At 38.1% G+C, this 13,446-nt stretch overlaps 1 protein-coding gene across 1 annotated transcript; it reads right to left on the reverse strand.

The window, feature by feature from the left end:
• Positions 1-672: 672 nt before the first annotated feature.
• Positions 673-12,227, reverse strand: LOC150084249 (uncharacterized). The gene is made up of 5 exons (XM_090375127.1): positions 12,073-12,227; positions 11,594-11,712; positions 1,893-1,972; positions 1,622-1,726; positions 673-829 (listed from the first exon to the last, which is right to left on the reverse strand). Exons 1-5 carry the CDS (start codon positions 12,193-12,195, stop codon positions 699-701), a joined length of 558 nt encoding a protein of 185 aa, XP_090231253.1. The 5' UTR covers positions 12,196-12,227; the 3' UTR covers positions 673-698.
• Between the last annotated feature and the right edge of the window lie 1,219 nt (positions 12,228-13,446).

Raw genomic sequence — 13,446 nt, forward strand, 5'->3', positions numbered from 1 at the left:
AACGTGGCTGAGTTAGCCGTTCTCAGGCAAGGTTATCACAGTTTTTCCTCCAGGAAACTCGGGATTTCGTCTAGAAAAACAGCAAATCGATTACAGACCACAGACATGTTACATACGGCTAAAACCCTACAACAACCAACCAACTCCTTGTTGTCGATATGTGATATATGTTTTTTTTTTTTTAATTGTAAATGTCCTCAGCGATGAAGCTGTTGTCCTCAGGGACATGGGATAAATTATAGTCATATATGTTCACCGATATGTGAGAGTAATTTGAGTTACACACCGTGGAGCATCTTATTATGGATCTTATGGATTATGGAGCATCTTATTATGAATCTTATGGATTATGGAGCATCTTATTATGGATCTTATAGATTATGGAGCATCTTATTATCGTATTATGGATTAAAACAAACACTGCGTGACACTGTTGATTATAGAAATGGATATACCTCGATGTTGTTGGTATGACTGTAGTGTTAGTCTATTATCATTACGATTGTCCTTGCTTATCCATTATATCAGAGTGCAATCAGTGGCATAATTATTCGTGTTTGGATTCTTGCAAACATATTTTTAAAGTTAATTTTATAGACCCAGGTATTAATATAGCCCTTTCCACCATATTAAATCTCTTTATTCCATCCAAACATGCCAGTAGCGTCTACATCATCAAGAAAAAAAAGAAAAAAAAATTACACATAATTACACTCATTCTCAAAAGCTGTCATATTAACTTCAAATTTTCTTCTTTTTATTTCCGCAGTAACCTTGTCCAAATAAGTTTTGGAAAGAACTGGTTTTCGTGAGAGAATTGCAAAGTTTCCTAAAAATAATAATAACAATTTATTTAATATATATATCTAGAAATAAATAGACACTGATATATAATAAATGCTTATTTATTACGTAATTAGTGCATAGTGCAAAAATATGGAGTACTTGGTATCGTTCAGCTTTACACTGTTCAAAAATATATTAAAAATGAATCGATTGAAACATTATTATTAGGGTTTTGCAAAACCTGGAGATTCGGTTAGATTTCCAATTGGGATTCATGATTCAATTTTATTTGATTTTTAGATATATGGTCCCTAAATGACATACAGACACGCTTAGGGTCCTTGAAGATCGCTCACCATGATAGAATGAAACAGTGGTAGGCCATTTTATCAAGGAAGAAACTTCTATTTTGAGAATTTCAATTCTTCATAGGGCAACACCGAGCTAATTCTTCGAGGTAAAGTAATGTAAGAAGAGAAAGTAGGTCAAAGAACTTTGAGTGCGCATTTATTATTATTATTATTATTATTATTATTATTATTATTATTATCATTATTATTATTATTATTATTATTATTATTAGCTATATGGTGCAAGGAAGCCTGAGGCTTATGCTGCACCAGCCAAAAAAAATTCCCCAGTTACACTGAGAGGGTGAGAGGAATCATCAAGAAAGAGAAGAATGATGATATCCAGCTCAGGACCCTGGGTGTGCCAATCCCATACTCACCAGATGTGAGTCCCTGGGATTTATTTAGGCTTTTAGCTCGGATAAAGTTAATTATCATTGTCATTTATTATAACTAGTATATAAAATGATTAAGTTATACTTTACCTGCATACTGGTCGCATTTTTTTTCACTTGAGTAAAACTGGCTGCAAATATATGTCAAAATGTTGTCGGATTCAGCATCCAGTACCATGAAATATACTTCTCCATCTATAAGAAAGAGAACGATAATCAGTTTTTCCTGAACACATCTCACTTTCCCCCACAACCCCTCTCAATAATTATTTGTCATAATAGATTTAAAAGAAAATTGCAATAACTTTGAAAAAACTTAAACTTTAAACTCAGAGAAAAATAGTCTGAGAAGTTTACTTACTTCCGTTTAAACGAAATGAAGATGCCATTTTTGGATCCGGGATAATACAATCGATATTTATCTTTCTTTCCCAAGTTTTCCTTTGTGGAAAAAAATAATAATAAAATAAAAGATAAGATAAGAAAAGAAAAGTGATCAAAAATTTTTAAAATAAATTTCATTTTTACATTTGTATAATATTCCAATAATTAACTTGGTTTTTAAAAGAATACCTTTTTGAATAAAAGTCGAATAAATAAAAAAAACTTTAATTAAGGGAAACAGATTTGAATCTGAAAATATTCCATTAGTATATGGGATATTTTATCAATAATCTTCAATAATCTTCAAACGATAACATTCAAAATAATAATTTAATAATAATCTTCATAAGAGATTATTATAATTATAATTATTATAAGAGATTATTATTATAATAGTATTATAATAATTTTTAAAGGACTTTCTTCAGCTTTAATATTAATTTTTTGATTTAGTCATTATTTATTAATTTTATTTTATAAAATACAAGTTGAAAATGCACCATGAAACGTTTTTCAATAGAAAATTATTATAGATAAATTATCTGTTGATAAATAATTTATAATTTATTACAGTACTGTATTATAATGTATCTGTTGATAAACATTTTATGGCGCATTCCATTCATCATTAACGAGTTGGCCGCTAGGTGTGCTAGATATACCTATTTTAATATGTCATTTTACTGTTCTGAAATGTTTTGTCACAAAAAAATTATTTCAAAAAAAAAATAATGATAAACTACGGTTTCATCGTTAAATTCTGAATTTTAAAAATATCTGTGATTTTCTGCTTTATTTATTTCGTTCCTTGTTCTAGTTAACGAATTGGCCGCTAGATTGTGCTAGTCTACACTGACTAAATAACTAGAACACAAATCGATATTATTATTATAACTTAACAAATACGACGCAGGATGTAATACATTTGCAAACTTGGATGCATGATAATAAATTAGCACTCAGCTTTCAAAAAACAAAATTCTTGGTTATTAGACCTCCACATCAAATCTTAGATAGTCATCCCTCTATTAAATTACATAATCATGAATGTCTTCATGATCAGAATTTCCAGAAGTGCAAATGTCAAACTGTGGTAGAAGTCTTAAGTCTACCTTGGGTTATGGATTGACTACTGTCTAACTTGGGCAATTCATAAAACAGATTCGTACAAAAAAATGAGATTTTATGTGTACTGTTTTTTTAATACATTAAGGATAAGTTAAATCTAAGAACAAAAGTTACCTTATATTATGCATTAGTCCCAACTCAATTATTTTGTAAATGTAGTGGCACGAGCCAATATAACGGAAATAAGAGTAATAAACAACTTAATTAACAGCATTTTGGGACATTTAATGGGAATAAACATTTGGAATGACAAGAAGGCAATTTTGTTGAAATATAAAATACTTTATCCAGTTCAAAAACTGAAGTTAAATTTGAACATTATTTTTGAAGAGTTGAATCTACAAAGGAATTTCTCACATAATTTATGGAACCCAAAGCAATTGTTTTGCCTCACCCTAGGGTACTAAATAGATTTTGAGACAAGCATACAATGAATATAATTTACCTTTCTTAACAAGTTCATTTATTGTAAACAAATTCTTTTGATGAAAATAAATCGTACTATTATTATTATTATTATTATTATTATTATTATTATTATTATTATTATTATTATTATTATCTCCCTGATTGGGGGATTCCACTCCGTGACGGGTACTGCTACCAAATACACAGGGTGGTTGTAATGTCTGGTATTGCTGTTGGTCGAGGAAATCTCTGACTATCCTACAGGTGTTCAGGATTGCGACTTTCTGGAGTTCCTTGTAGGTGTTCTCTGGGAGACCTATTGCTGCAAGGCTGCTATGTAGAGTCTTTGGCATCATACCGATGGTTGACACAACGATAGGGATGGTCGATACTTCTTGCATATGCACATCTCCTTGACTTTATGTCTCAGGTTCGTGTACTTTCTAATTTTTTCCTCATGGATTTTCTGGACATTGCTAGGGTTGGGTACCACTATGTCAATTAGGTAGGTAACCTTTTCCATTCTGTCCACAAGGGTTATGTCCAGTCTGTTGTGCGGGATGGTCTTATCCGTTATTATGGCGCGGTCCCATTACAGCTTGTGGGTTCGGGTCTCTAGTACTGCAAGGGGTTCGTACTTGTAGTATGGTACACTTTCTTTGGTCAACTGGTATTTTCTCGATAGCTTCTGATGTATTATCCTGGCTACCTGGTCGTGTCTATGTGTGTACTCAGTCTGGGTGATCACCCTGCACCCCACGGTGATGTGTTGGATCGTTTCTGAGGCTAGGTGGCATCTTCGACATGTGTCATCTGACATTCCAGGCTCCTTTGCGATGTATTTTCTATACTTTCTGGTGTTGATTACCTGGTCTTAGATGGCCAGCATGAATCGTTCAGTCTAGGGGAAGAGCGTCCCGCCTGTGAGCCATACATTGGAAGCAATGTTATTGATATGATCTTGATGGAGGTCATTACTTGAAACTTCATTTCTTGTGCTGTCTAGGTGGGTGGGGGTTCCTCGCTTAGGTTGAGTGGGGTATACCACTTATCTATCTTCCTTATGGCCTGGTGGAGTGGTGCTGTGTTGTTCTCAAAGTAATCCTTCAGGTTAACTATCGCTGTTTTCTGTTGATCTGTCAGGTTTATCAGGCCCCTTCCTCCCTCCCTCTTTCTCGAGCTATTGTTAGTCTCTCCACTGCTGACTTCGGGTGGTATTGGCGGCTCTTGGTCATCATTGTCCTTGTCTTTCGCATGATATCTTCTAGCTCGGTGTTAGTCCAATCTATGACCCCGAAGGTGTAAGTTAATGCTGGAGTTGCATAGGTGTTTATGGCTTTAATTGTGTTTCCTCCGTTCAATTTTGCTTCCAGCAGGCTTCTGAGTCTCTGATGATATTTTTCGGTCAGGCACTTCTTGATTTCCTTGTGCTCTAACTGCTGAGCCTGCATCATCCCTAGGTAATTGTAGGTCGCTTCTTCTGTCATAGCTTCGATCTGTTTACCAGTCAGCAGATGGTAGTTTCGCCCAACTAATTTACCCTGGTGCAGTGTGTGGGTCTTGCATTTGTCTAGACCAAATTCCATCCTGATGTCCTTGCTGAATTCTTCGGTGATCCGGAGTAGTTGCTGGAGTTGCTTCTCGGTTGCCGCATAGAGTTTGATGTCATCCATGTACATCAGGTGGGTGAGGGTGTACAGGTTCTTTCTTCCTTCTTTGAGATTATATCCATACTTGCTGCCGTTAAGCATCGTGGGGAGCGGATTGAGTGCTAGACAGAACCACAGTGGGCTCAGAGCATCTCTCTGAAAGATTCCTTTTCTAATGGGGATTGGCCTGGTTGTGATGTTCTCGACCTTAATGGCAGTACTCCATTTCGCCATTGTTGCTCCTAGGATGTTTGTCACTATTGATGTTCAGAGTCACTATTAGCCAGCTATGAGGTACGGAGTCGAAGGCCTTGCGGTAATCTATGTAGGCCGCGTATAGGTTGCGGTGCTTCTTGAAGGCTTGCTCCATAACTGCAGCATCTATGGTTAATTGCTCCTTGCATCCTTTGCTCCTCCGCTTGCATGCTTTATGCTGTTCGGCCATCATGTTCTGACTCTCTAAGTGGTCTGATATCTTCTTGGTTAAGCAGCTGTTCAGGATCTTGTACATCGTTGGGAGGCAGGTGATTGGCCTGTATTTCGCCGGGTTTCTTGTATCTTCGTCTTTAGGCTTCAGATATGTGACTCCTTCGGTGAGAAACTTCGAGATTGTCTCCGGGTGCCTTATCATTCGAGTGAACTGCTCTGCTAGGTGCTTGCGTGTGCAGGTGAGCTTCTTGTACCAGTAGTTGTGGATGTTATTAATTCCTGGGGTTCGCCAGTTGTGGGTGTTCGTGATCGACTGTTTTACTTCTTCTTCTCGAATCTCCCACTCTCTCATCTCATGTATGTCCTTAGTTTTCTTCCTTTCTACTGCTATCCAGGGTGCTCTGCTGTTATGTTTAACTTCGCTGCTCCAGATATTTCCCCAGAACTCCTCGATCGTCTTCTTCACGTGTGGTCCGTTTCCTGCTTTCTCATCTTCACCCAGTTTCCTGTAATAGGCTCTTTGGTCCTCATCGAAGATTCGGTTTTTTATTCCCCTCTGGGAGCTCTCTTTTATCTGCATAGTCTCTTGCTGAGTGCGAGGAGGTTCTGCTTCAGTGTGTCCAAGTATTCTCCTATTCTCTGATTTCTGGTCTCATGTTTGCTGTGGACGCTGTCTCTTTTGAGGATGCTCTTCACCTTTCCAATCAATTTCTTACTTCTATTACCCTGTTGATACTGGGTCAACTGACCTGTCTTGACTCTTAATTCTTCTATCTTCTGCTGAAGTCTTCTTTCCCAAGCTGGTGGTTCCTTCTGTTTTCGGTTCTTCTGCTGCTGGTCTCTCGTTTCTTTTCCATTAATCTTAGTAGCTGCTATGGCAGCACAGTATACGGCTGTGTGGATAGCCTCCAACGTTGCACCATTGTTGTCAAGGTAATGTGGCATTATTTGCCCATTGAGGTGATCTGTTACTCTCCACAGGATTTTCTTTGGCCTCTGCTTAGGTATCAAGTAGGTTCTTGTGTGGTTCATTCCTTCGAATTCTGTTAGAGCCTTCTTCCACTCGTCTTCTATTCTGGATATCATGACTTTGTCTCTTTCCACTTCAGCTAACATCCTGCTAAAATCAAGCAGGATCGCTGACATCCTGCTTGATTTTTTCCAAGATGGCAGCAGCTATTAGGTTCTTCGTGACGATGGTTCTTCTTTGGTCTGCTAATCGCTGTTCGGTGACCTGAATGTCCGGGTATCGTTCCAATCACTTGGTATGTAGTCGCGACCTGTTATTGTTTGTTTGATATTTGGCTTTTAGGAGCATTAGCAACTAAGGCCATATTGCTCCGGGGATATGCGGTGGTCATTCCCTGACCTTTCCGCATCCTCCGTATTTGGTGGTCACGGACTCGCACCCCGGTCTAATCAAGAAGCATGTGCTACGCACTGCTGCTCCTACCCACCTGGATATAGAGGCGCCAGTCGCGACCTGTACATTGTCATATCGGTCTCTATCCTGGTTATTTCATAGTATGCTCGCCTGATGTATGTATTCATTTCAGTGCTCCACTTCATGCGTTGGCGTTTTCTTTCTTCCTAGATGGTCACTAGCGCAGTTGCATAGGAAGCACTTCCAGTTGGTGGGGCTGAATGGTCTTGACCTTCTCTTGCGGTAGCCTTATGGGGGACAGCGCCACTTGCTCCACTGTCTTGCTCGGTAGACTCTCTCCACTTTTCAAACCGACCCCTCTGCCTAAAGCCTGAACGCGAGTGACTTTGTCCTACGCCACACTCAATGCAGTATGAATAATATTTCTCTGCAACATCATCCATCTCTGGACGTGGACTTGTTTAGCTTCGGCTTATGTCCAGTGGTTTGTTTAATTTATTTTTAGTTCTCGCGAGTGACACCAGATGGCACCACTATCTGCCTCAGCCGTTACCCCGACCGCGGTAGGGGAAGGTAAGTCCAATGGGGTAACTTTCGCGATGTTTTTTTTTTGTCACCATTTAATGTTATTAGTATTATATCGGTCATAATAATATTATTATTATTATTATTGCTCTCTTATATTATTTGTCCTTGATTGGGGTTCCACCTCGTGACGGGTATTGCTACCAAGTACACAGGGTGATTGTTGTTATATCTGGTGTTACTGTTGGTCGAGGAACTCTCTGACTGTCCTACAGGTGTTCAGGATTTCGAATTTCTGTCCTTGTAGGTGTTCGCTGGGAGACCTATTGCTGCTACGCTGTTATGTAGGGTCTTTGGCACCATACCTGCGGTTGACACGATGATCGGGATGGTCGTTACTTGTTGCATATGCCACATCTCTCTGATCTCCTATCTTTGGTTCGTGTACTTCCTGATTTTTCCCCATGGGTATTCTACAGGTTGCCAGTGTTGGGTATCGCTATGTCAATCAGATAGGTAGCTTTTTCCTTCTTGTCCACAAGGGTTATGTCCGGTCTATTGTGCGGGATTGTCCTATCTGTTATTATGGCGCGGTCCCAGTACAGCTTGTGGGTTGAGGTCTCTAGCACTGCCTGCGGTTCGTAATTGTAGTATGGTACACTTTCTTTGGTCAACTGGTATTTTCTCGATAGCTTCTGATGTATTATCCTGGCTACCTGGTCGTGTCTATGTGTGTACTCAGTCTGGGTGATCACCCTGCACCCCACGGTGATGTGTTGGATCGTTTCTGAGGCTAGGTGGCATCATTTACATGTGTTACCTGACATTTCGGGCTCCTATGCGATGTATTTTCTATAGGTCCTGGTATTGATTACCTGGTCTTGGATGGCGAGCATGAATCCTTCAGTCTCGGGGAAGAGCGTCCCGCTGGTCAGCCATGCATTGGAAGCAATTTTAACTATGTGATCTTGATGGAGATCATTGTAGTGTCTGCCATGGAGTGTCTTCTCTGCCCATCTTTCTATCTTCGTTTGTACCTATTGGTTGGGGGAAATTCCTCACTTAGGTTCAGTGGGGGTATACTGCTTGTCTATCTTGCTTATGGCCTGGTGGAGTGCTGCTGTGTGTTTCTGGAAATAATCCTTCAGTTAACTATCGCTGTTTTCTGTTACTCTATCAGGTCTATCAGGCCTCTTCCTCCTTCTTTCCGGGCAATTGTCAGTCTCTCCACGGAAGATTTCGGGTGGTGTTGGCGGCTCTTGGTCATCATTGTCCTTGTCTTTCTCATGATATCCTCCACCTCGGTGTTAGTCCAATCTATGACCCCGAAGGAGTATGTTAGCATTGGGACTGCATAGGTGTTTATGGCTTTAATTGTGTTCCCTCCGTTCAGCTTTGCTTTCAGCAGGCTTCTGAGTCTCTGATGGTATTTTTCGGTCAGGCAGGTCTTAATTTCCTTGTACTGTAACTGCTGAGCCTGTATCATACCCAAATATTTGTAGGCCTCTCTCTCTTCCATGGCCTCTATCTCTTTACCACTCTGCAGCTGGTAGTTTCGGTTGGCTAATTTTCCCTGACGCAATCCGTTGGTCTTCCACTTGTCTAGACCAAATTCCATTGTAATATCATTGCTGATTTCTTCGGTGATCTGGATTAGTTGCTGAAGGTGTTTCTCAGTTCCCGCGTACAGCTTGATGTCATCCATGTACATCAGTTGGGTGAGGGTGTATAAATTTTTCCTTTCTTCTTTGAGGTTATATCCATACTTGCTGCCGTTGAGCATGGTAGATAGCGGGTTAAGTGCTAGACAGAACCACAATGGGCTCAGGGCACTCCCTGAAAGATTCCTCTCCTGATGGGGATTATTATTATTATTATTCACATGGTGCGAGGAAGGGTTATCCAGCTCAGGATCTTGGGTGTGCCAAGGCCATACTCACCAGATGTGAGCCCCCTGGTATGTTACATATTACAGAGTTTAAGCTTTACTCAGGGTCACGTGTTTTGAGATGCTAAATGAGAACATATAATAAGTTGGAGATGTCATAAACATTTTATGCAATTAAATTAATTAAAACAAAATAATCGAACCTTTGAAATTAGAGATTTATATGTCGTGTTTCATAACCATGCTACTTATGGTTCATACTTACTTGATTCTCGTAGATTTGACTTACTTAAACGTACACTAAGGGAATTCAGCAAAGTTGCTCCTATGGTTATCATTTGCATATTCCAGTATTGATAGAATAGTCAATTTGAAATAGACAAAGTTGTCACAAATCATTTAGCTTTTCAATTCTTTAACAGAGTTGTAAAATCATTCAAATGCACGACTTTGGACATCATTTCATCAAACGGAAAACTTAAAAAGGATGCTTAGTCCCATTTCAGGAATGTTATGTAAAAATTTCATGCTCAGTTATGTAAAAAAAAAGTCTACTTACCCACCCATGAGGCCTCGTATGTGGAAAACCTACTTACCCATCGATGTGGTTTTGCAATATTTGTTTTCCCTTTGTTTCTTTTTTCCTTGTTGATGATTTAATTTCGACTGGATGACAGAAAAACTAATGCTGGAGAGAAAAGTGCGCCATAATACGTTTGGAGACGTTCAGGCATCTTGTAGGTCTGCGCAGAAAAATTTAATCAACCACACCCAAAGAAAAATTTAAAAAACCACACCCATTAGTCATATAAACCACCATGAGAACAGTTTATCTTTTCAAGAGAAGGCTTACGCATTAACCAACACACCTACAATCTGTCCAAAAATTAGAAACCTTTTGCAATTGGCGCCAACAGAGAATTCAACACAAGCTATGCAAATATAAGTTGTCACGTAGTATGTTTACAAGTTCCTTAGTATCCGATAAATACTGTACACTTCCTGGAGCTTCTTAGTCAATCCAGTCATGGTTAAAGTTAAAGAAAGATATTAAGACAAAATATCTTTCTGATTTTCAGAAAGGTGTTATCGTTGGAGCACATTTAACAGGAGCCAGAATTGAGTAAAACAAAGTAAATCACTGGTGTGTCGAAAGCAACTATCTCAAAAGTATACGAGTGAAAGACGAAAGGAGAATGCAGTTTTTTAAAAGGAAGAAATATGGTAGAAGGCCAATACTTCAAGAACGATAAAGCAGGAATTTAAAGCGAATCATCAATCAGAATAGGTCCAGTGAACAAGAAATGATTGAAAAATTCAATTTAGTAAAAGAAAGACATTTCTAACCGAACTATGCGGCGGGAGTTGAAGAATGTGAGATTTGGTAGTCGCATGCTTTTACGAAAGGCGCTTCTTTCTGTAAAAAATCGAAAATTTCGATTCAGTGATCTGCCAACGCCAAGACTAGACTGTTGAATAGTGGAAAAAGATCATGTGGTCTGACGAGTTACACGTTTTTTGGACAATGGTAGGGTGAAAGTATGGCATGAATCCATAAAACCATGCATCGAGACTGTCCCTTGTCCACCACTCAAGTGGCTGGCGGTGGTATGTTCTATTAGTACGGGTTGGGTCTGCCCATACTGTTGATGTCATATTATCTCCAATGAATATCTTTCTGTTCTACCGGATTTACTTCACCCTACAATGCTTCATTTTTTAGTCGGATTGCGATGGAATTTTTCAAGACAACAGTGGAACTATTCGGCATGTAAAAAATATATCTGAATGGCTCGAGGAACGTTCCCTAGATTTCCAACATCTACCCTAGCCGCCTAATTCTCGAGATCCGAATCGAATTGAAAATATCTGGAATACATTAGAAAGGGCAGTTCAGCTTCACAGTTCTCTATCGACCTCAGTACAGCAGCTGACAAATATTCCGATGGAATAATGATCAATCTAGAGCTAGACTCCCTCAGACCTCTAATGGAATCCACACCACGACGTGTAAGGGCTGTAATTGGGGCAAAAGGTAGCCGTACTAGATAGAATAAAGGTTTCTAATTTTTTGGCCAGTGAATGTATAAATAATTTGCAACTAATTCATTGCAAATTAAGACTACCTTCAGTACAAGGCAACTTCAGATGGATATTTTCAAAATGGCGTATTCAATCCAAAGAATAGATTAAATTACATCTGCAAATTAAATCCAGTGAGACACGAACACCACCAGAAGAAATATAAAACCATGCATTATACTTACGGCTTATAAAAAACTTGAAGCCTTTTTGCGTTATCCACAACCTCAAAATCAAAAGAAAGACAAACAGAGGATTCAGTTATCCTTTGAGTTGTTGTCATGGGATACCACACTCCTACAAGCTAAAGGGAATTAAAAAAAAAAAAGAAAAAAGGAAACAGCAGTAAGTAGAACACATTAAATTTATAATTCTATTGTGTACAGTACTTTAATTTAACAGTAAATACATTTGGATGAATAAGACTAGGTTAAAAGACAATTCAAATATATTGAAGTTTATTATTATTGTGCAAGGAAGCCCGAGGTTAAAAATTAAAAAAAAATTCCCAATTACCCTGAGAAAGAGAGAGAGAGAAGTAGAAAGGAATCACCAAGAAAGAGAAGAATGATGATATCCAGCTCATGACCCTGGGTTTTCCAAGCCCATACTCACCAGATGTGAGCCCCTGGGGTTATATGACCAAAGATTTTTTCACACTTACGTCTTCCCAGCCAAAATTCGGGACGGTTTCTTCATCCGCACATGTTCCATCTTTAACGTGCCAACCATGGACTGCATACTGCAACATGAAAAGATTTAAAATAAGAAGGAGATCAACCACCATATTAGATTCTGGTCCAAGAGAATTTTCGTAGAGCAGTCGACACAGGTCTTATAAAGAGGAATTATGAAAAAAGGAAACGTTTTAAAAGAACTGGTAAGAAGCACATGAACAGAGGATATTGTTAGTACTTAGTCACGTGACATGGTCTCCATACATTGCTATAATGGTTTTAGCCCCGCTCAATGCAGTTTAAAGCTGTGTATACTGTCGATATACACATCCCAATATTTCTTTTGTGTGTATGTATATCCAGCTGCAGAATGGGAGAATTCAATACATAAAAGGAAGATCAAAATCGGTGACGAGTTTTCCTCATACTTTCATTGAGCAAACACAGCAGATTTCAAAAGTCAGAAAGAATCACTGTTGCAACCAAGTTTACGATTTTCTCTTCTCGATTAATTTTGCTTAAAAAACTATTCAGTAGAAGAATAGATATTTTCTGCCAATTTTCAATTTCTTTGCTATACACACTCAGTCCCATTACAAGTTATATACTTGTAATGGGACTGAGTGTGTATGGGATGGTAGTCCCATTACAAGATAAATACTTGTAATGGGACTGATGGGACTGAATTAATGTATTATTAATTATTCAGAATGAGTATTTCTATACGAACTTGATATATTTTTAAATCTATTAGGTTATTTTTATATAAAACATTGAAAAATAAAATTTAAATTGATATTCTTCAACACGCTTTCCATTTTTTAATTATTTTAATTGCTGAACTAAAAACTCATTCAAACACCTCTTTTCTTGAAAATGAAAATTTTAATCTTTTTAATGTACTTTTTTTATGCGTTGTGTAAAATTGTATTCACATTTAAAAATTGTTATTTTTATAATCTAATTAGGACACAATAGCAAGGGCTAAAAATGAGGTTTATTTTCCAATTTTTGTTCTATTTTTGTTGGTTACTAAATGAGAACTTTTTCCTTGTTTTTTTTCTTTTTTTTCCTGAACTAAAGAGTGACTATTTTAAGTTGCGGAGGGATAAGGAAGTATGGCAGTGAGTAATCTGTGAATGTATTGTCCGATCAGCCTAATATATGTCTGCTACAAGTTCTGTAGTTCTTTAAGTGGATATTTCTACCATATTAGTTCTTTATGTGGAGATTGTCCACATCTAAAACGAGTTGCCTTGATATTGCGTTACATCAAGACACTCTTCTGTTGATGCAGGGAAGTATTACTTCGAGCAGAACAAAGACTAAATACTTATTTGAGAGCTGATTTATAAACATTA

Source organism: Mastigoproctus giganteus, chromosome 6 (assembly GCF_048544385.1).
Source record: "Mastigoproctus giganteus isolate SK-2022 chromosome 6, ASM4854438v1, whole genome shotgun sequence".
Classification (NCBI taxonomy): Eukaryota; Metazoa; Arthropoda; class Arachnida; order Uropygi; family Thelyphonidae; genus Mastigoproctus; species Mastigoproctus giganteus.